This window comes from Pinus tabuliformis, chromosome 2_2 (assembly GCF_031772625.1).
Source record: "Pinus tabuliformis cultivar Carrire ecotype Pingquan chromosome 2_2, CPIR1, whole genome shotgun sequence".
NCBI classification, from domain to species: Eukaryota; Viridiplantae; Streptophyta; class Pinopsida; order Pinales; family Pinaceae; genus Pinus; species Pinus tabuliformis.
Genome location: NC_142300.1, coordinates 70,345,295 through 70,368,935, shown reverse-complemented (window position 1 = coordinate 70,368,935; position 23,641 = coordinate 70,345,295). Strand labels below are relative to the sequence as shown.

At 35.3% G+C, this 23,641-nt stretch overlaps 1 protein-coding gene across 1 annotated transcript; it reads right to left on the bottom strand.

The window, feature by feature from the left end:
• Nucleotides 1-14,940: 14,940 nt before the first annotated feature.
• On the bottom strand, nt 14,941-17,419 carry LOC149191494 (zinc transporter 5-like). Its single transcript, XM_089406252.1, has 3 exons — nt 16,796-17,419; nt 16,011-16,157; nt 14,941-15,246 (listed from the first exon to the last, which is right to left on the bottom strand). The coding sequence occupies exons 1-3, from the start codon at nt 17,342-17,344 to the stop codon at nt 14,941-14,943; spliced, it is 1,002 nt and encodes a 333-aa protein (XP_089262378.1). The 5' UTR covers nt 17,345-17,419.
• Nucleotides 17,420-23,641: the final 6,222 nt, after the last annotated feature.

Below are 23,641 nucleotides of genomic sequence, written 5' to 3'. Positions count from 1 at the left end.
GTCATTTCTAGAGCATTCTAGAAGGTTGTTCGACGTGTATTGAGCGCCTCCAGATGGTTCATGCACTCCTACCAAAGAGGAACTTATCCCATCAATAAGGGAGCTATCCCATCCAAAGAGGGGATTATCCCATTGATGGTGGACCTGATTAACTTCCTCTTGAGCACTATAAATACAGGCATTGGGCCAGAAGGAGAAGAGGTTGGAAGCTATACATTTCTAAGGGTAAATGCTGCAGGAATTAGGACTCCCATTTAAAAGCTTGTGAGGAGAGATTGCCATATTTGCTTGTTCTATTTGGAAGTGGGTGAGCTTTGTCAAAGTAAAGGAGAACTCTTGATGGACCCTAGGAGGGACTTGCACAACACCAAGGCTCAGGTTGTATTTGTTCCTTTTGTTACCTATTAATGCAAATGAGTCCATTCTTCTCGATAACTTGTTATTTATGAGTTGTTTCATGTACTCCTTGGTCTATGTGTTAAATATGTTTTATTCTATGAGATTATCAAGTGCTATTTAATCGTTTGATTGTTAGTGTATGTAGGTTTCAAATGGAAGGAGGAGCTCATCCGGATCAGCGGAGCTGGACTGCTACAACAGCGTTGGATTATAGGTAGGATCTAAACACTTGATTTCTTATATAGTAAATGCATGTTTAGAGAAGGATTGCTCTTGTTTGTCTTGTTTGTCACTAGAGAGTCTTAGGCTCCTAGGGAGGTTGGTTGTGTCCGCACAATCGACTCTTTCCGCCTGACAGATATGTCAAGTCCTTTCAATAGATCGGATAAATATGGATTGCTTAATACATTATAAGTAAAACTCTATTTTGATGCTTCTTTCTTGTTTATTCCTCCATTTGTGAAACTTTTCCACCCATAGCTAGCTACTAAATGACTGAAAATAGCAGCCATTGACTGAAAAGAAAAATTAAAAACACACTTAAGTCTAAATCAAGATAACAAATCACTCAACCTTCTCGTTTTAGCAAATATGTTGTATGCTTTAGAGTTCTATGTAAAATATATGAATTGGTCATGTGGGCTAGGTAAGAAACTTTATTTGGCATGAATTTTAAAGACGTGTAGAAATTGAAGACTTTTGCTTTGCTTCTTTTTCTAAATTGAGATTGTAGAATAGAGTGGTTGTTAATAACATGGAGAAAGAGAAGTTTTTGCTAGTTACACTTTGGATTGTCTTTGAAAATGGTCAATGGTTTCCTAGTTTACTTCCATTTGGATATTCATATTATTTAATTGACGTTGTAAGCTACAGATGCAAACTTACACAAGCTATGGTGAGCACATCGGTGTTTAATGAGCATGGAGTTATGCTTGAGCTCTAGTCTGAGAACCATGCCACTTCAAAATTAAATTCAGTTGACTTCATAATTATCACTGCTTAGATTGCCAAAAAAATGGAGTTTAATATGTCCTGATAAAATATGTTGGTGTGGGATTTCTCTTCTCTATGGAGGAAGACGTGAATTTTGAAATGCTATATTTCATGGGCAATTTTTTCTTGCATGGTAAGTAAGATAGACTAGAAAAGGTTTGGCTTGTTGATGGATATTAATATGCATCTTTTAGTGAAAATTTGGTGGTGTCATTGAAGCAAACTAACAATTTTAAATCTCTACACTCAAGATTGGTTGGTTGCAATGATGTTGAATCTTAGGTCTTTAGACGATTTCCCAAACTCTACAAACAAGAACTGGTTTTTTCAATATTCTGGTTCAATCTTCTAGATGGTTCTCTATCCAACTCTTCAAAGATGGAATATGGGTTTACTCATCTAATTTATAAATACTCTTTTTTCTCTTCTATATCCACTAGCAAAAATTCATATTAAACCTGGATCTTTAAGGGGGGCGAAAGGTTTCAATTACCTCTTTGTGATAATTGATACAATTGGGAATGACACTTACTTGCACAATTCCATATAAACCTGGATTTGTGATCTGCACTTAATGACTTCCAATATCTCTTCATGCCCCTCTATAGCAATTGAAATCGATACTTCTTATCAAAGATCTAGATTAGACCTAGTTCTTTAATGTACCAAGAGGTTTCAAATCCCTTTCATTGCCAATCTGTAGCAATTGAGATTGACAACTATTGGTTATATAGAGCACACTTGTTTCTCTGTGATATGTCAAGTCCTTTCTGTAGATCGGATAAATATGGATTGCTTAATTCATAATAAGTACAATTCTATTTTGATGCTTCTTTCCTGTTTATTCCTCCCTTTGTTAAACTTTTCCACCCATGGCTAGCTACCAAATGACTGAAAATAGTTGCCATGGACTGAAAATCAAAATTAAAAACACACTCAAGCGTAAATCAAGATAACAAATCATTCGATCTTCGTGTTTAACCAAAGATGTTGTATGCTTTAGAGTTCTATGTCAAATCTATGAATTGGGCTTATGGGCTAGGTAAGAAACTTTATTTGGTGTGAATTTTAAAGACGTGCAGAAATTGAAGACTTTTGCGTTGCTTCTTTTTCTAAATTGAGATTTTAGAACAGAGTAGTTGTTAATAACATGGAGAAAGAGAAGTCTGTGTGAGTTACACTTTCGATTGACTTTGAAAATGGTCAATGGGGTCCTATTTTACTTCCATTTGGAAATTTAAATTATTTAACTAACGTTGTAAGCTGCCCATGCAGACTTACCCAAGCTACTGTGAGAACATCAATGTTTAATGAGCATGGAGTTATGTTTCAGCTCTAGGCTAAGAGCCCCGCCACTTCAAAATTAAATTCAGTTGAATTCATTACTGCTTAGAGTGCCAAAAAATTGGAGTTTAGTATGTCTTGATAAAAAATGTTGGTGTGGGACTTCTCTTCTCTAGGGAGGAAGATGTGAATTGTGAAATTCTATTCTTCATGGGCAATTTTTTCTTGCATGGTAAGTAAGATAGACTAGAAAATGTTTGGCTCGTTGATGGATATTAATATGCATCTTTTAGTGAAATTTTGGTGGTGTAGTTGAAGCAAACTAACAATTTTAAATCTCTACTCTCAAGATTGGTTGGTTGCAATGATGTCAAATCCTGGGTCTTTAGACAATTTCACAAATTCTACAAACAGATTTGGTTTCTTCAATATTATTCTTCCATCTTCTAGATGGTTCTTTATCCAACTCTTCACAAATGAAATCTGGGTCTCCTCATCTCATCCAACAACACTCTTGTTTCTCTTCTATATCCACTACCAGAGATTCATATTAAACCTCCATATTTAATGGTGGGTGTGGTTTTCCTCCTCCCATTCTCTTTATTTCTGGGAGGATCTTGTGTTTTCCTTAAGTGTTTAGTGGTTTTTGGGGGAGTGGGGTCTTCATTGTTTCCTTCCGGGAGTTTGTGAGAAAAAATGGGAGGCTTGTGAAGGGTGATGGTAGGCTTGGCAGTTAGTTCGTGGTAATGTGTTTTCATTGAATGGGAGCAGTATAGCTCATCTAAAACCTAACCCCAATAATGCTAATGTAGTTGAAATAGTAGGTGGTTGGGTCAATCGGGAAGGCTTTGGAATTTCTAGTGTAAACCAGTGGTAGAGAGTGGGAAGTGAGGTGTTTTCTATAGTAAGTGCAGGTGGGAGGGCATGTGAAGCTTGTGGGGTAGGGATTGGGCATTTGAAGTAGGGGACATAGAAAGTTTTTTAAAATGAAAAATGTAATTACCTTTGGCTGTCCATAAATGGTCAATATTTTATTGTTATTCAAGTCCATAAATGGTCAAGCCTTCATTGTTATTCAAGAAAAACCGGCCACTTTAATTCTTTTTTTAAATGAAAAATGCAATTACCATTGGTTGTCCATAAAAGGTCAAGCTTTAACTCTTAGAGGATACCTCTCACTCTTAAGTCTCTAACATGTTTCCTTACTTACAACGAAGATAAACTCTTAACCAAATAAAAACACTTTTAGATTATACCAAATTTTCTATCTATATATTCTATTCAGGTAAATTGGAAAAAATTGGAAAAAAAATTAAACATAATAAATAAATAAATAACTTTAAAACATCTTTCAAACAAGCAAGGCAAAATTTCATAATAATTAATAAGAAATTTACTCCATAATTATTTATAAAAGCTTTAAAATATGTCTTTTACTCCATAATTACTTATAAAAATGTAAAAAAACGTCTTTTAAATCTTTATGTATCACAAATATCGATACGGACATGGCACCTGCCCATTTAGGGTTTGGGTTTATGCCCATTTGGCCAACAAGGACATGGCACGTGCTCTGAGAAAGAGGGCCAAGTAACAGTAACACCATAGTTGAAGCCTGCCACTGTTGTAAAAGTAGAATGTCTCACATGGAATCACACATTCATGAAGCATATTGATGGCCTAGAGGAGGAGAACTAAAAACCAGGGTTCGGGTAACATGGCTGGTTAACTATGATTTAAGGACATTTTATCCTTTTTGGTAGATACTTCTCGTCACTTTGGGACCTTAAATTATTGTCTCCTTGTTTTGTTTAGCTATTATGGATGTTTTTATGTTTGTACTTGAGGACCAACAAGAGTAAGGCCTTGGAGGTTTTGAAGTAGTGCAAGTGGCGATGTAATCTTCTTTCAAATTAATAGAAAATGTTGAATCATATATATATATATATATATATATATATATATATATATATATATATATGGATTATAATAAAAAATATTTAGTTTTCATGAAAAATTGATCTTGGAAATTAAAAAAAAAGTTTAATTATTTTAGAATAAGCAAAATAAAAAATATTTATTTATATTGGAGAGTTAATATTAAAAAGAATGATTATTTTGATTAGTTAATTGCAACAAAAAAAGACTAGACTATTTTCATGGTTGATTGTCTTCAAGGTTCTTTATCTAAATTAAAAGATTTCCTAACTATAATATTTGAGAGCTCCATATTAATAAATATCTATATAAAAGCATAACATTTATAATAAAATCTCTCTATATAATATTAAAAAATTAAAACAATAATTTATGAAACATATTTTATTAGTTCCAATGATATTCTTAACAAATTATTAAAGTTATAACCAAGTAAACATCACAGAGGAAAAAGTAAATACATTGCATGATAAATAATTAAAATTATAATAAACTATCATTAAATAAAATTAAAATCAAAAGATTAATTTTATTATAAATAGAAAAGAAATTATATATATATATATATATATATATATATATATATATATATATATATATAATATAATATGAAAAACAATTTATTTTACCTTGTTTTTCTTAGATATGTATGGTAGAGATGTAATGTTTAACATTTTGATTTAGTTAAAATAATACAAAAATATAAAATTAAATGAAAAAATAAAAAATAGAAAATTCTCCAACCCATGGTTTTTTTTGCATGTTATTCTTCACCCATGTTATTTCTCACATTTTCTTATAATTAAACAACCCTAGATCCATTGAGTGCCTACCAAGGGATGAGACAGATGAAATCTATTTTCATTCTAAAAAAAGGTTTGCATGTCAAAAAAGAGATTTGATCAACATGTAGATCGTGAGTTAAGATGGATCTCTGCGAGTTATATATTGGTATACAAAATTTACATGTAAATATAGATAGTACTATAAAGAGCAAGCATAAATTCAACTTAATTATGGCTTTATCACAAATTATTTAAAAAATTTCTAATATAATAAACATATTGAAAAATTCAACAACTATGTTTTACTTTCTTTGCATGTAGATCCTAAGCTAAGATGGATCTCTGCTAGTTATATATTGGTATATAAAATTTACATATAAATATAGATAGTATTATAAAGAGCAAGCATAAATTCAACTTAATTATGGATTTATCACAACTTATTTTAAAAATTTCTAATATAATAAACATATTGAAAAATTCAACAACTATGTTTTACATTCTTTTAAAACAGTGAGAAAACTTATCACAACTCAATTGTAGAACAAATAGTGGAGATAGTCATCACTAGCTACTATGTGCTAATATGTAGGTTGACTCAAGAAAAACATGCCACCCCAATGCTTTTTTAAAATGAAAAATGCAATTACCATTGGTTGTCCATAAATGGTCAAGGTTTCATTGTTATTCAAGAAAAACAGACCACTTTAATTCTTTTTTTAAATGGAAAAAGCAATTATCATTGGTTGTCCATAAAAGGTCAAGCTTTAACTCTTAACAGATACCTCTTTAGGCTTAGTCTTTAACACGTTTCCTTACAAAGAAGATAAACTCTTAACCAAATAAAAACACTTTTAAATTATACCAAATTCTCTAAATATCTATTCTATTTACACAAAATAGAAAAAATTGAAAAAAAAATTATAAATAATAAAATAAGAAACATTAAAACATTTTTCAAATAATTTTGGCAAAATTTCATAATAATTAATAAGAAATTTACTCCATAATTATTTATAGAAAACTTAAAAATACGTGTTTTAGTCCATAATTATTTATAAAAACGTAAAAATATGTCTTTTAAATAGGGTTTGGGTTTATGCCCATTTGGCCAACAAGGACATGGCACCCGCTCCCAGAAAGAGGGCCAAGTAACACCATAGTTGAAGCCTGCCACCGTTCATCATGCGCGGACCCAGGAAATCCGTAGCAATGAGATCCACCAAGGCCATATAGATCAGAATTCCAGATGAAATCGCGTCGAATAATCCCTCAACAATCAACGCTGTCGGGCTGTTTTTATTATAAGTGGACGAGATGCCGATTCCTATTGCTATCCCCATCGGCGTCTTGAATCCCGCCTGCATTATTCACTTGCCACTTGATTTAAATAAAATTTCTGACAAAAGAAGTCTAGCTAAGATTCCTGAATCCAGTTTCAATTTTTTATAAATTGGATAAATAGAAACTGGTTTAAACAATTAGCAGATTTTGAATATCTCACAAACTGCAATCAAATATTAAATTCAATAAAGGAGCTCTGGCGGCATGCCGAGGAGAAATACCTGCATTTGGAAGTATTTGGGCCTGGAGCGATCTCAAAATGGCTAAGGAAACCATCATTTCCTTTATACCTGGGCGGGCACGGGCGCCACACACAAAACATTAAAAATGGCCCTTTTATTATGAACAGGGGAAATGCCTTTAAAACATGAATTTCATCAAAATTTGGGGCTAGGCGGACACTGTGAAAAATACTAAATCCTGGTCGTCGGATCCGGCGCGGGCCGATCCAACGACTGGCGCTAAATCGGTGATCGGCGGATCCCAAACCATAATGCCTCCGATGAGCGATGAACCCCGCACACCAGAAATGCATTATAGGCTCCCTTTTGATTTAGATCCGGTCCGACCCATCGGCGAACCCAACTCGGCAGATTTTAATAAAAATGATAAGCGGAGCCGAAACCCATTCAAACTGCTTTTTATAACTTTTCGGCTCTGGCCCGTCGGAGCCTTTCCATTTCGCTGTACAAGGGGCCATTTACGGACCCAAAAAATATATATGTCGTGCCTTATTATTATTTCGGCTCCAACCAGTCGGAGCAATATATGGGGCAATGCGATAAAAAACGGACTGTTGATCTGAGGGCCCAAATGGATGGCGGAGATTAAGTCGGCATTTCGCTATCGACGGGGTCATGGGGTTGCCACATAAAAATGTCGAAACCGATCAGACCCAAAATGCCTTTATGCCGTGCTATATTACTTTTCGGCTCCGCTAGTCGGAGCCATATGGGAAGTATGCGATTAAATATGGGCCGTTGATCTCTGGCCCTGAATGGGCAACTGAGATTAAATCGGCCTTTCGCGTCGGAGGAGAGCATGGGGCGTGACTTCATTTTTGTTGCGATCGCTGAAATAAGGGGTTGCGACTTAATACGGGCCGTCGGATCTGAGGCTTGATCGGACGGCCGCGATATGTATAATGCGATAAAGGGGAGATATGATAAGGGGGGCCTCCGATAGCGATATCACATCGGAGGAGAGGGAAATGGTGTTTATATATATATATGCGGCCAACACTGTTAGCACCTTTGACAACGATATCGCGTCGGAGGGAGGGGATTCGGATCGGAGGAGGGTTTAGGCCTATAAAAAGGGGTTCATGCCTTCGGAAAGGTAAAACAAGGCCCAAAGATGGATTTTTATACATATGAAGGGAAAATATGCAAAGGAATGAGTCCTTATGCATTTGGGAGATGGTTAGAAGGGGTATTAAGGGCTCTTGCTAAGTTTCAGATAAACTTAGCAATTCCCGAGGATGTATATGGTTATCTTTCAACTAGTGGGAGGGAATAAGTATATAGGGGAGTAATATACATAGTTTTAGTAGGGGAAGGGGAAATAGATAGGGAGCAAAATAGTAAAGTTAGTAGTTAACATGAAAAGTGATAAGAAAGTGCTAAGTATGTGAATCTTAGGCTATTAAGAGGGAGAATGACTCATAGAAGCAGTATGGACCTTCCTTGAGTGAAGCAGATCTTCACCAAGGCAAATGATATGGAGAATGATGAAACTAAGAGGTATCAAGCAAATCTTGACCTCTTTGGGGAAAGTTACTGAGTGATTTGGGGAAAGAGGAAGAAGGGGAGTTAGACATGCCTCGCTTGAAGTCCTCCAACTGAAAAACTGCCTCAAACCAAAAATGAATTGCTTACCAAAAATTGGAACACAACAGTGGCATTTAGACTATCGCACTTTCATGGACAGTTCTTTGGCCATCTGTAGCAAATATGGAGCATTGCAGCATGCATTGTACGACATATTTGACATGTAAAAATGTCGATCATGAAAGATGATTAACCTGCTGCAGCAGGAGGCTAACAGTGGCTCCACTTGGGGATGGCTTTTCCTTGTGAAAAGCCAAGAACAGCAGGTCAGACTGCCTTGTATTCAATTGTTACTGTGCTCTGCAAAATTCCCTTGGCTGGCTACCTTATTGATCCTACCTACCTACCTACCCTAACCAACACTTACTTTGTTGTTAGGTGAAGTGAAATAACCAATGCAGCCATTTAATCAAAATAGACATCAGTGAGCTTTGCTGCTTGTGCTTGCCGGTGAGAAACTGAGATCTTGCAATCTGATGTGGCTTTGTTAATCTTTGAGAAGATCAGGAAGCTACTGACCTCCTTTGCTGTGTTTAAACACTGCAAAAAACTGTCCTGCAACATATATATACAATTTCTAGGCTGAAACAAAGGACTGTACAAAGGTTCAGGATCGCTACCATGCCTTGGAGTCGGGAGATCATCAACATTTTGATATTGAGGCACACAGCCCGCTAACGGAGAAGAGCGCTGGTCTCTTTCATTATTCTGCCTGCCAGTAGATGGGTCATTCAAAACTTGCAAAGGTGCTTGCACTTTATTACATACAGGCTCATTTGGACCCTGATTGATCTGTGCAGGCTGCTCCTCTTCTTCTTCAAATACCTGAGATGGCTGAAAACAAAGCGGCAGGGAAGGGAGTCGATTTATTTGCTCAGGTGCTGCTGCAGAGTCTTCCTCAATCTGATATTCGATGGCTCTTCGGGGCTGCAAAACTAGAGGCGATGCATCTGGAACAATATTTTGATCATCCTCCACGCAGTCAATAACAAGACTTGCTGACAAATGTTTATTAATTGCACGACAGTTCTCCTTAATAAATTGAAAAGATTCAAAACAAAAAGGTAAAGTTCCTTCGCTGATATCAAAATTTTCTGCGCTTTCCTCCTTTACTTCATAGCTGAACTGGGCAAGCTGATCATTACATTCAAGCTACTGAGCCTGAACTTCGCTTCTTGCCAAAATAGGATCTGATTCCTCTGCAAGGCTGATTTGGTCGTTAGGCTCATAATCATCATCATACAGATCATATTTGGGCAGACAGTTGAAAGAAGAGAAGCTATTATATTCACACAGTATATCACGAGACTCCTCCTTCACATATGGCTCTATGAATATGTCATCTGATTTGTGGTAGGTTTTTTCGTGAATGTCACTACTTTCCTCTTGCACAACAGATGTGTCCTGGCACTCTAAACTTTCTACTTTCATTGTGATCAACTGCATCATTTCTTCTGACTTTTGTAACACACTATGAAGTCTTTCTTCTTGCTCTGACCTGCGCTGTTTTTCCCTCCTCTTTAGATTTGCCTCCACGTCCACAGCTACGTCCTGCATCTGTTTCAAATTGGACGGGCATCTTTCTCTCAAAAGAAATTCCATTTCTGGATCAAAAGCTCTTGGATATTGCAATAGAGCCAGATCAGGGGGAGGCCTAATATTCAATGGCATAGAGAGATAGACTTGATTGAATCGATCAGAAAGTTGTTGAACCGACTCATTTGGAAGCCTTTTTAACTCATCATAGTCTTGAATGAGTGAGAGGAAACTAACTTTGATCATCCATCTATCAAGGAAGAGCTTGGAACACTGCTGAAGATTTGAGATGTTGGCCTCAGGCATTGCTTTAAACCAAGTCCTAACTTCACCTTGCAAAGAAAGGGCAAATAGTCTAACACTGACATCTTCATCTTCTACTTCAAATATATTAAGATAATCTTCAAAAGCCTGGATATGTTTCTGGGCAGTAATACCATTTTCTCCATCAAATCTAGGGAGATACTCAGGATGATTTGCAGGCAAAGGATTCAGCACAGGAGGCAAAATGAGAGGATTATATCTATCAGGAACATTACGAGACACAAGAGTATATACAAGAACTGTATGACTGGGATCTATTTTTGGTTCCTCCTTGGCTGTATGATGATCTTCAACATCATTTGAAGACTGCTGCTCTAATGTGCAAGGAGGCTTTTCAACAACATTTTCCAAAGGAAAATCATAAAAATCTGATAGAGAATCGTCTTTAAAATACAATATACACAGCAAAACTTTATGGAGAAAAAACATGATCTCTTGGATAGTAATCCAGCCTGATCTTCTCATATATCTCTTTTGGGTTCACTTCTCCAGTGGAGTCTTTATTATGAGTGGAGTCGCCAAGTGGATGAATTAACCTTGAAGTGCCTGATCTCTGTCCACCGTCACAGATCAAAGCTAAACATGAGAAGCTCTGAAGAAAAGGGACACTTTCTCCAAAACACAAGGCAAACTGATCAAAATTGGGGGTATACAGTAATAAACAAATGATTTCAGGTCCCCAGCGGAGTCGCCATTATGTTACCACTCAGGTTGTTCCCTTTGACTCCCAAGGGAATACGGCTGAGGTAACCACAAACCAGTCTTTGGACTGCAGGTCCTAGCCTACCAGCAGTCAGAGAGGGCTCTCTCTTTAGGATTTAGCTTTGTTTAAGGGATGATTTTAGGCTAGATATGATGCACATGGATTTTGTTTCAGTTTGGTGGGATGGTTGATCTGTTCAATCAAAGTTGGCATGCAAAGTGTAAGAAGTTCAAACCATTGGGCATGGAGTCTATGAATGTGAATTGAAGGGTGTGTTTTCCTTGGCATAAGAGGGGAATATGGAGCAGGATAGCTACGCATGGCACAATGATTAAACGCTGGAACAAGGATGAAATGGAGGTTAGGGGATGAGAGGCAATTAAGGATCTCTCATCCAGCCAAAGAGGGAGAGTGAATGAAGACTATGTAGGACTAATGAAGGATTCCTAAACAACATTCATATAATGAAGGAAATAGCTTAAACATGTTCAATTAAGTATGCATATTCGTCACTAATTCAGAGGAAAACATAGAAAAGTTACAAGAATTGAGCACAGAGGGCATGAAAGCCAGCTTTGAACTATTCCTTATTCCTGCAACTTAGATTATGATATACAGATGATACAGATACATATAAACTGATAAACAGAGGGAGGAAGGACTTATTGAACCATGAGAAAGCACATGAATTCCACATCAAAGCTCTTCAGCCATTGAAAGCACAACCAGCCAGTTCAGATGCAAATATTCGAGCAATCTTTGATTACAGAAGTTCTTAAGCTTATAGCGCAAGTCTGGAATGAGAAATACAACCAACCAACCCTTTACACTATACAAAGGCTGGTCTTTATAGAGAAAATATCTAAAAATATGTACAAACAGCAGATCTGAGGGCAGATCTGGAGAAATGAATGATTGTAACCTAACATTTATTGGAATGAATGAAAAAATATCTATCTAATCAACTGCGCAGGGACAACATCCTCAAGAATGAATTAATATGGTCCTTTGGAGCTCTGCGCTGGCAATTTTTCATAACTACGCCTTGGGAACTTGCAGCGCTGCTCTCAGGTGTCTTTATACACTGTTATGGAAATAACTAGGCTTTAAACACTTGAATTGCCTCTTTAGGTGGTTCTGCTACTGCAAAGTGGCTTTAATGCTCATAACTATGATCTGGTGGGCTTTGATGGCTCTGAGCTGCTTTATTGACTTTAATGGGGGCCTCTTTAATATTCTGCTGCTTTTAGGCTGCTGATATTTTGAACTGATACTCTATAACTGTCAAATCGCCCCATTCTGCTCTTTGAATGCAAAATAACTGCTGCAAGTGCTTTCCGTGGCCCCTAGAATGCTATCGGCGCATGGCCGATCAAAAATGGTCCTTAAACTGATAAATTTTGCAACACTGGGTCGAATAAAGGAGCTCTGGCGGCATGCCGAGGAGAAATCCCTGCATTTGGAAGTATTTGGGCCTGGAGCGATCTCAAAATGGCTAAGGAAACCATCATTTCCTTTATACCTGGGCGGGCACGGGCACCGCACACAAAACATTAAAAATAGCCCTTTTATTATGAACAGGCAGAATGCCTTTAAAACATGAATTTCATCCAAATTTGGGGCTAGGCGGACACTGTGCAAAATACTAAATCTTGGCCGTTGGATCCGGCGCGGGCCGATCCAACGACTGGCGCTAAATCGGCGATCGGCGGATCCCAAACCATAATGCCTCCGATGAGCGATGAACCCCGCGGACCCGAAATGCATTATAGGCTCCCTTTTGATTTAGATCGGGTCCAGCCCATCGACGAACCCAACTCGGCGGATTTTAATAAAAATGATAAGCGGACCCGAAACCCATTCAAACTACTCTTTATAACTTTTCGGCTCCGGCCCGTCGGAGCCTTTCCATTTCACTGTACAAGGGGCCATTTACGAACCCGAAAAATATATATGTCGTGCCTTATTATTATTTCGGCTCCGGCCAGTCAGAGTAATATATGGGGCAATGCGATCAAAAACGGGCCGTTGATCTGAGGGCCCAAATGGAAAGCGAAGATTAAGTCGGCATTTCGCTATCGGCGGGGTCATGGGGTTGCCACATAGAAACGCCGAAACCCATCAGACCCAAAATGCCTTTATGCGGCGCTATATTACTTTTCGGCTCCGCTGGTCGGAGCCATACGTGAGTGATGCGATTAAATATGGGCCGTTGATATCTAGGCCTGAATGGGCGGCTGAGATTAAATCGGCGTTTCGCGTCGGAGGAGAGCATGGGGCGTGACTTCATTTTTGTTGCGATCGCCGAAATGGGGGTTGCGACTTAATACGGGCCGTCGGATTTGAGGCTTGATCGGACGACCGCGATATGTATAATGCGATAAAGGGGAGATATGATAAGGGGGGCCTCCGATAGCGATATCGCATCGGAGGAGAGGGAAATGGTTATATATATATATATATGCAGCCAACATTGTTAGCACCTCCGACAGCGATATCGCGTCGGAGGGAGGGGATTCGGATCGGAGGAGGGTTTAGGCCTATAAAAAGGGGTTCATGCCTTGGGAAAGGTAAAACAAGGCCCAAAGATGGATTTTTATACATATGAAGGGAAACTATGCAAAGGAATGAGTCCTTATGCATTTGGGAGATGGTTAGAGGGGGTATTGAGGGCTCTTGCTAAGTTTCAGATAAACTTAGCAATTCCCGAGGATGTATATGGTTATCTTTCAACCAGGGGGAGGGGATAAGTATATAGGGGAGTAATATACATAGTTTTAGTAGGGGAAGGGGAAATAGATAGGGAGCTACATAGTAAAGTTAGTAGTTAACATGAAAAGTGATAAGAAAGCACAAGTATGTAAATCTTAGGCTATTAAGAGGGAAAATGACTCATAGAAGCAGTATGGACCTTCCTTGAGTGAAGCAGATCTTCACCAAGGCAAATGATATGGAGAATGATGAAACTAAGAGGTATCAAGCAGATCTTCACCTCTTTGGGGGAAGTTAGTGAGTGATTTGGGGAAAGAGGAAGAAGGGGAGTTAGACATGCCTTGCTTGAAGTCCTCCAACTGAAAAACTGCCTCAAACCAAAAATGAATTGCTTACCAAAAATTGGAACATAACAGTGGCATTTAGACTAGCACACTTTCATGGACAGTTCTTTGGTCATTTGTAGCAAATATGGAGAATTGCAGCATGCATTGTACGACATATTTGGTATGTAAAAATGTAGATTATGAAAGATGATTAACGTGCTGCAGCAGGAGGCTAACAGGTTGTCCATAAATGGTCAATATTTCATTGTTATTCAAGTCCATAAATGGTCAAGCTTTCATTGTTATTCAAGAAAAACGGGCCACTTTAATTCTTTTTTTAAATGAAAAATGCAATTACCATTGGTTGTCCATAAAAGGTCAAGCTTTAACTCTTATAGGATACCTCTCACTCTTAAGTCTCTAACATGTTTCCTTACTTACAAAGAAGATAAACTCTTAACCAAATAAAAACACTTTTAGATTATACCAAATTTTCTATCTATATATTCTATTGAGGTAAATTGGAAAAAGTTGGAAAAAAAATTAAACATAATAAATAAATAAATAACTTTAAAACATCTTTCAAATAAGTAAGGCAAAATTTCATAATAATTAATAGGAAATTTACTCAATAATTATTTATAAAAGCTTTAAAATATGTCTTTTACTCCATAATTACTTACAAAAATGTAAAAAAACGTCTTTTAAATCTTTATGTATCACAAATATCGATAAGGACATGGCACCTGCCCATTTAGGGTTTGGGTTTATGCCCATTTGGCCAACAAGGACATGGCACCCGCTCCCAGAAAGAGGGCCAAGTAACACCATAGTTGAAGCCTGCCACCGTTCATCATGCGCGGACCCAGGAAATCCGTAGCAATGAGATCCACCAAGGCCATATAGATCAGAATTCCAGATGAAATCGCGTCGAATAATCCCTCAACAATCAACGCTGTCGGGCTGTTTTCATTATAAGTGGAGGAGATGCCGATTCCTATTGCTATCCCCATTGGCGTCGTTAGCGAAAAGGCCAACGCCATAAAAACTGTAGTTACATTCTTGAATCCCGCCTGCATTATGCACACAGGCCTCATCGACAATTCACATGCCAATTGATTTAAATAAAATTTCTGACAAAAGAAGTCTAGCTAAGAGTTTCAATTTTTCATAAATTTACTTTTTAAATTTCAAGAACATGGATAAATAGAAAGTGGTTTAAACATTTAACGGATTTTAGAATATCTTTAAAACTGCAATCAAATATCAAATTCAACTATTTAGAGAAGTCCCATCCATTTAAATAAATCTGACACCTCGCCATTTACAAATTTGGAGAAAGAAAACATATAATATAATATATTTTAGAGTTACCAAATTAGTCCGTACAAGGGGAAAATATATATATATATATATATATATATATTTCTATTTTTTAATAAAAAAGAAATTTCGAACGCTCATAAAATATCAAGACCAATCTTATTTTTTGCCCCCATACGAACAAACGAATTTTATAACCAGGATATATTTATATTAGCATATGAAATGTTTATAGATTTGTTTAAGTGGCATTTAACTTCATTAAAAAAATTGAGAGGGAGATCAATTAGTGCCAAATATTAAATTTAATTTTTAATAAAAAAATATTAAAGATAAAAATAACTTAAAAAACTAAACTTCCCAAAAAAATTATTAAATCAACTCTGAAGAAAAAGTTATATATATATGAATACACATTCTATATTTTTATTACTTCCCAAAAAAAATTATTAAATCAACTCTGAAGAAAAAGTTATATCTATATATATGAATACACATTCTATATTTTTATTACCTGAGCTATGCACCCACCGAGACCCACTCCGAAAAATTGATGAAAAGTAAGAGCTGCAAAGAGAGGTTTTATGGTGCATGGAACTTGGGATGCTCCCAGGGCTATACCAATTATCACCGAATGGGCCACGATACCTGCCTCCAATACCTGTAGATTTAGGTTATAGAGATAGATGTAAGTAATAATTTTTTGTTGAAATAAAGAGATTATTGATTATTTTAACTCTCAATTTAAAAATAAATAGATTATTAACTAATAATAATAATTTAATTTCGAAATTAAAAATAAAATTTTAAATAGAATATTCTATTTATTTAACTTTTATAATAACTAATCGAATTGTAAATTTCAGAAATATCTCATAATCTGAATGTTTTTCACTGTGAATTATGCAAAAAATAAGAAAACTTTATTGTTCTTATAAGTTTCCAGAATAGTACTGATTACATACATTACACAATATTATTATCATTAGAGAAATATATAATAACATGTATTCTAACCATTATGCTTTTCTGCTCTGAAAGTTATGGAAATTTTAGTTATATGTTGGAAGGCATTTTTGTGAATCCAAGTAAAAATTATCAATTTGACAGTACTAAAGCTATTTCCAACATGATTCAAACACTACCTCTATAAAATAAATTGGATTTCTTTTGCCCAAACTCCTGTCACTTAAACAAATTTGGATTTCTTTTGCCCAAACGATCAAGGCAATTCTCCAACTTCCCTAGAAGACTCCCTGTAAAAATCTCTAATCACTCCTAATAAGAAAATCTACTAACCTGGGAAACAACGCGCTGCCGGATGTTCCGCTTCCCTGCCTCTAATAAATCCTGATCTTCATGGGCATGGGCATGGGCATGAGAATGGGAATGAGAATGAGAATGAGAATGGATACGATTATGAGATTCGCCATGATTGGAAGGATCCTCCGAGATGATTGCAGTGGCTAAATATTTCTCCCCTCGCTTCCGGTAATAAGCAGAAGCGCTGAAGTCGAGAAGAAGGGTAACAAGAGCACCGACCATGGACATGAATCCTGCAAATGGAAAGATGGCCCATGGATTATTACTGAGGCAGCTGCTAGTAAGAGAGTTGAAAGCGTCGGGTAGAACGTGGACGAAGCCAGTGGCGAGTATGACTCCTGCAGCAAAGCATTTGATGACCAAGAAAGCGTCCCTTTCAGGGCTGAGAGCTTTGAATCCTTTCCCAATAACCGGGAAGCAGACTCCTATGGCGCTTGTTGCCAGAATTGTAAATAATGCTGCGATCCTCCACTTGAGCGACAGATCCTTGTTGAAGCACGAATCTTCTTCACTGGTGCACGACATCGTGTATGCTTGTTTGCTCTGTCTCTTTTCTTTGAAAACAGGCAGAAGAAGTCAACCATGAATGAAGAGACTCCAGTAGAGCCCAGGGAGAAAGCATATAAATCTTATCAGAACAGTATTTCTTAATGTTGTCATCAGGTTACATCTAATATTACATTACATTCACACACCAATGACTACCTACATTGATGTTACATCCAATATTATATTCACACACCAACGACTACCTACCTTGATGTTCACAAAATGTACTCATTCATTATGGGGAAGCATTTGGGTCGTGACACTTTTACTGGTACGAGGTGGATTCCAATTTACCATCATCATTATTATCATATAGCAAGGTCCAAAGAGATTTTATTCTTGTTAGGAAAATAATATAAATTTTAGTAGAATGAGAAATTTTTAACAATTTTCAAGCTCTTAAAAGTTCTTGAATGGACATAATATCGACATCGAAAATAAGATGACTAAATTATATTTTAGTGCTATGAATGAATCACTGATCCTCAGCAATGAGCTGGAACACCCCGCCTTACACGCGATCAAAGTCAATCTTCCTTTAAATATTCAGAGTAACCAGTAACATCCATTCAGATCTCCGCGACAGAATATCCAGATTATGATTGTGAAGTGACCGGGAAAATATAATTCAAGAATTATTCTAAAAAAATATAAAAACCAAATCAAATCTTTATCAATGTTTGTCACGAATGACACTAAATGACAAATATTTTTATGAATGACACACTAAAACCAAATCAAATCTTTCTCAATGTTTGTGACGAATGACACTAAATGACAAATATTTTTATGAATGACGCCCTAAATGACAAATATTTAGTTTGGTGACTGTGAATGTAATGTATTAGTTTAGATTTATTTTAATTCACTATCTATCAATCTTGAGATGGATCAAATCTATTGAGGTGTAAACTTTTTTTTTTAGTGTAAAATTTGAGGAAAGATTTGTACCTCTAGACACTTGATCACTCTAGGCACTTGGTAGATCCGGAGTTAAGATGGATCTAGAATGGTTTCAATCATATGCCCCCAAATAAAATCTAAAGAACAAATGATTGATTTTATCAATAATATGTAAAATCATCAAATATTAAATATAATCATTTTAAATATACATCTCCCTATTTAACGGCCCAAGACCCAGAGGCATCTGGCATGAGTGAAAGCCTGCTCCCTTACGGACCACGAGCGGGTTATTACAGGTGGCGTGGTTTTCCTTGATAACGGTGATGAGTCAAACCGAGAGAGATGGCTGTCCTCACTGTTGGTTTGACACCTGAGTTTGATAGGTTTTGCCACCTTCGGAAAAAAAAACATACAACCGATTCTTCAAAGTGTGCTCACAATAAAATGTTTAAGTGTCCTCACAATAAAATGTTTAGGTTTATGTTTTTACTTGAGATATACCCCCACACTCGCCTAGGTGATATCTACACCATAGATTTAGGTTTAGGTTTAGGGTTAGGTTTAAATTTAAGTTTACATGTTTAGGTTTACCATTTTACTTGAGATCTACCCCCATACTCTGTTATAGAGCGCATGTGGGTGCAAGAACCCAAGTTGAAAAACACCTTGATAAGAACACGAAATATCAATGACCGCAATGATGGAATTTGAGAGGGAATGTTCTTGTTTAAGGGTGATTTTCCAAATACAGTTAAAAATTTATTTTGTGTTAAAATTATTAAAGTGGACATTTAAGTTATTAAAATAGACAATAAAGTTATAGAAACTATGAAATTTGACATTCATATTTGGAATTCCTACTCTATAGAGGGTCCATTGAAAAAGCATTGGATAGGGAAAGGAAATGTCATAAAGGGTCCCTTGTACACCAATGTAAATACTTATATTGTTAAATGGATTGGAATATTACAAGTTTATTTTGGGAACTTTGGAAAATTAGAGTGCTTTAACTAATTTTTAGAGTACTAAATCTATTTTATATTAAAAAATTAATTTTAAATGATAAAAAGATTATTTGGTTAATTTTTAATTAAACACTCTAAAATTTAAAATAATAAAAAAATATTTTAATTTTAATATAATGAAATCAATTGTTTAAGTATTATTGTTTAAAGATTAAGATTCCAATTAAATGGCATAATCACAAATTAACAATCTAGAGAGTGTGTTGTACACTGTGAATTTTTATAATATAAACAATTATATTATTAAATTGATTGGAAACATCGTAATAAGTTTGATTAGTGAATTTCGAAAGTTTGATTAGTGAATTTCGAGAAACTCTCACATATAAAATTATTTGTTAGGGTGTCAATTATATTTATATTCAAAAATGTAAATTTAAATAACAAAAAAAAAATTCTAACAAATGATTATTTCTCCTAATTTCAATCAAACACTCTAAAACTTAGAATAATTAAACAATATCTTAAAGTTGTATTCATTAAAAACCTAGATTCCATTTAAATGGCATAATCACATGTGAGGGCTACACGTGATTATGACCATACTCAACATGGTGCTTACAAGTGTCCATTTGAAAATAAAAAGAAAATATTCTCTAAATAAAAATACCAACTTGGCTATAATAAAAAATAAATTGGTTATGATACAACAAGAATGCTACAACTCCCAAGGCTACCATCTTAAATTATCAACGTGGTGTCGTACAAACATAAGAGGTGTTGGCACCATATGTGTAGCATCCAATATGACATTCCTTCATTAATCTTATGTAAGGGAGTGAATGTCATGAAATCAAAGACTAAACTAATTGCATAAATGGAAATGTTACTTTGAAAATAAATTAATCCTAGGCAAGAACAATAATTTGTAATTGAAATCCTAAGAGCATGAATTCAAATAAATATACTTAATCTACTCTATAAAAAGCCATGTCCTAATTGGTGTTTATTCTTCCTCAATCATGGATTTAGAGCCTAGGGTTTATCATTCAAGCGTAAAAGAAAAAAATCAAACTTTTGAAGCAAATATGGTCAACTTTACACATGCTACATGAGTGCTACAAGCGAAACATAATTTCTACCAAGCGAAACATAATTTCTACAAGAAAAACATAATTTCTATAGGAGGAGATAATTTACTAAATAACCAATCAAATCAAATGAAAATTGGATGGGACAATTTTTTTTCATTAAGTATGATGTATTAAGAATCCATTCCAAGTGGAATCACTCTAAAAAAACCCGAACTAGTAGGCTAGTTAACCTATCAAATGCTTAACTTCATCAAAGGAAAATGTATTGGTCTAGATTTTATTCTTAAATTGATTTTTTTCTGACCTAATACAAGTTGAATCAGCTCAATTGAATATCATTAACATGTTTTAAAAAATAGCAGAAAATTACTATTTTTCGTGAAAAGGGACTTCCAAAAATTCTAGATTTATGAATTAGTAAACCAATCCAAGTAGCTCAATGATGAGTATGAATTTTAAAAGCTATTATAATTATGTATCATCCTTGTGAATCTTTAAATAACCTACAAAACAACTCACTTCAATCATTTAACCCAATCTTACAACAAAAGAAACATCAATACTAAATGAAGAAGTAGGAAAAATAAGAATAACATATGCATGTGAGTAAGAAGTGAAAAGAAGAAAAGTAAATTATAAAAAAGTGCTCTGAGGCTCCTCGGACGGCCAAGCCTGAGGGAAATTAGAGTCTTATGTAGGAAACCAAGCTTTATAATCTAAAAATGATACCAAACTTAGTTATTTGAATCCATCCAAATACCTCCCTACTGGAAATGAAAGTGGAGTTGCAAAAATACAAGTTTTCTCCACAATAAGACGAATAAATACATACCTCTAGAGGAAAGTTTGAATTGGTACTTATATAAAATGATGAGGAAGCATTATGCTTGAAAGGAGGAATTTTCCCCTCCAAAATCCCTCAAAGAGTGGATCTCGTTCCCAACACTAAGAATTTGTATTACATGACACATAACACATTCCTAGATTTTCTCACTCACTCGAGCTCCAGAATTTGACTTTAATGATTCATGATATTTTGTTCATTTATTATCCAATATTGATCCAACCTATAGTAGGGAGCAAGTCCCTAGATTATCTTTTCCTCCAAATCTTTATAATCTGCCCAATATTTTCACAATACTCTACACAAATAAATAATATTAGGCACAAATATGTAATTATCTCTAAACCTTCCTAATGAACATATTAATGTTAAAAATATGTCATCTAATACAAAAAAAGAGAGGTTTAATGTGTTGAAGGATGGTGAGATGGTCATTGACTTATGTCTAATTTAGAGGCCCATCAATATGTTTTCTAGATTATTAGGATGAGCGACATGTTGTCAAGTACCATTACATTTAAAAATAATAAAATAATACCTACATTAAAAATTTAAAAATAATAATAACAAAAAAATAATATTAGCTTCAACTTCCACCTTAATTTTCCAAGAACTTTATATAGAGATAAACTATAATACTCGCAGTAAAATTATTTTTATGACTTTTATATTAAACTTGTGGCTGAAAAGTCAAGTGGGACAAGTGCATTATGTGATAATGCAAATACTTATTTTTATTGATAAAAAGAGAAAATGCTTTTGTATGTTATTATTCTTGAAAATATGTTAAAGAATATCATGCGAGATTAGAATCCTAATTGCGAGGACAGTTGAAATTAGTTTTGCCTCGGGATGGGAAGAAACATAAGAAGAAATGACCTCATTTTTTCCATTCAGTTGAACAGGTGACAGAAGAAAAACACCTAAAATTCCATGGCTAGAGATAGATGCCATGAGTTGGAACCCATGTAAAGGAGACTGCGGGAGATGATGGAAGTCAATTTTTCAAAAGAATTGCGAGTAGGAGAGAAAGACTAGGCCTAAACCCTAAAAAGTAGCATGATGCTACTAAGTGCTTAAGGAGGTCAAAACTGAAGGAAGAATCCTACATTTCTTCCCAAGCAAGGAGGAGTCAGAACTACTGTGAGGCATAGTTTGTGGTTGGGAGGAAAGTGGAAGCCTTTAACCTGTTTTCATGGATCCCTTGATAAGCATATGTAATTATTTGAAATGAATCTGTGATAGATATAGTGTTTCTTCAGTTCATAATTGAGAGTAAATTTGTGTAGGAAATATTTGTATAATTCTTTGTTCTCTTAGATGTAATTAAGTGAGTGAATGAATAGGTCGTGTTAACTTTTCTTTTTGAAAAGCAATGGTTGTGTATGCATGTATTTGTGGACTTAACTGTTATAAGAAAGGAGGCACCATAATAGAGATTGTGATTTATGGGTTTGGGATAGAAACCTTGATCGAGGACCAATACATGGAACCATAATAATGTGGTTATGAACACAAAATAAAAAAAATTATGTGGAGATGGTTGTACAGATGTCAAGAAAAAGTAAAATGCGTACAATTTGTAAAAAAAGTTGAATTTTTTATTAGTAGATTGTGTTCTTGGCAACCACAGGAAAATATATAAATATGTTTGTGGGTATTGTGGTATATGTCTGTGTACAAGAGTAAACATAAAATTATTATAATATTCTAGACTATGTGGTCGGAATAAACAAATAATTTTATCTCTAGGTTAGCTTATGCAAGCCCCGAAAAGGAAGGCAAACCTCTCGATTGGCCAAGCCTTAGACAATGCTATAAAAAAATATAGTAGGGCTTACAAAGGACCTTTTGTGATCTCCCATGACAAGAGTACACCAAGATTTTAGCCTAGTTTTCATCTTTTAAAATATAGTTATTAAACACATGGTACATATATATATTTACAACCATAATCATAATAATAGCTACAATGTATACTTATTTGTCTACAAAATATCAAATGAAAACCACAATATGAAAAGTATCTAGGGTGCACTCATAAATTATAATAAGAATATAAATAGAAATACCACTTGTGGAGGCATAGTAAGAAAGCAGTAAAAATAAAACATTAAGGGAATAGAAGTCATAACCATGTATACATTAACTTGCAATAAAACTTCAAAGAAGTATGTAGTTTACATTGTTCCCAAAAGAAAACAAGATTGTATATTATAAATCCATCCATGCAGGCTTTAGTCGTAAGCCATATACGGGAATATATGTTGCAAGCATGGAAAATTTTAGCGGTGAATGTTCGCCCTTTGGCGAAATTAAGGGGTTTTAAATTCTTAGTGGGCGAATATTTTGTATCATAGTACATTTTTACAAATCAACTCAAATATCCCACCTTATTTTAAGGGAGAGGGTAAAAAAGGTAAATTTAGCCCTTGAAATCAGGGGTTACAACCTTCCATTCGCC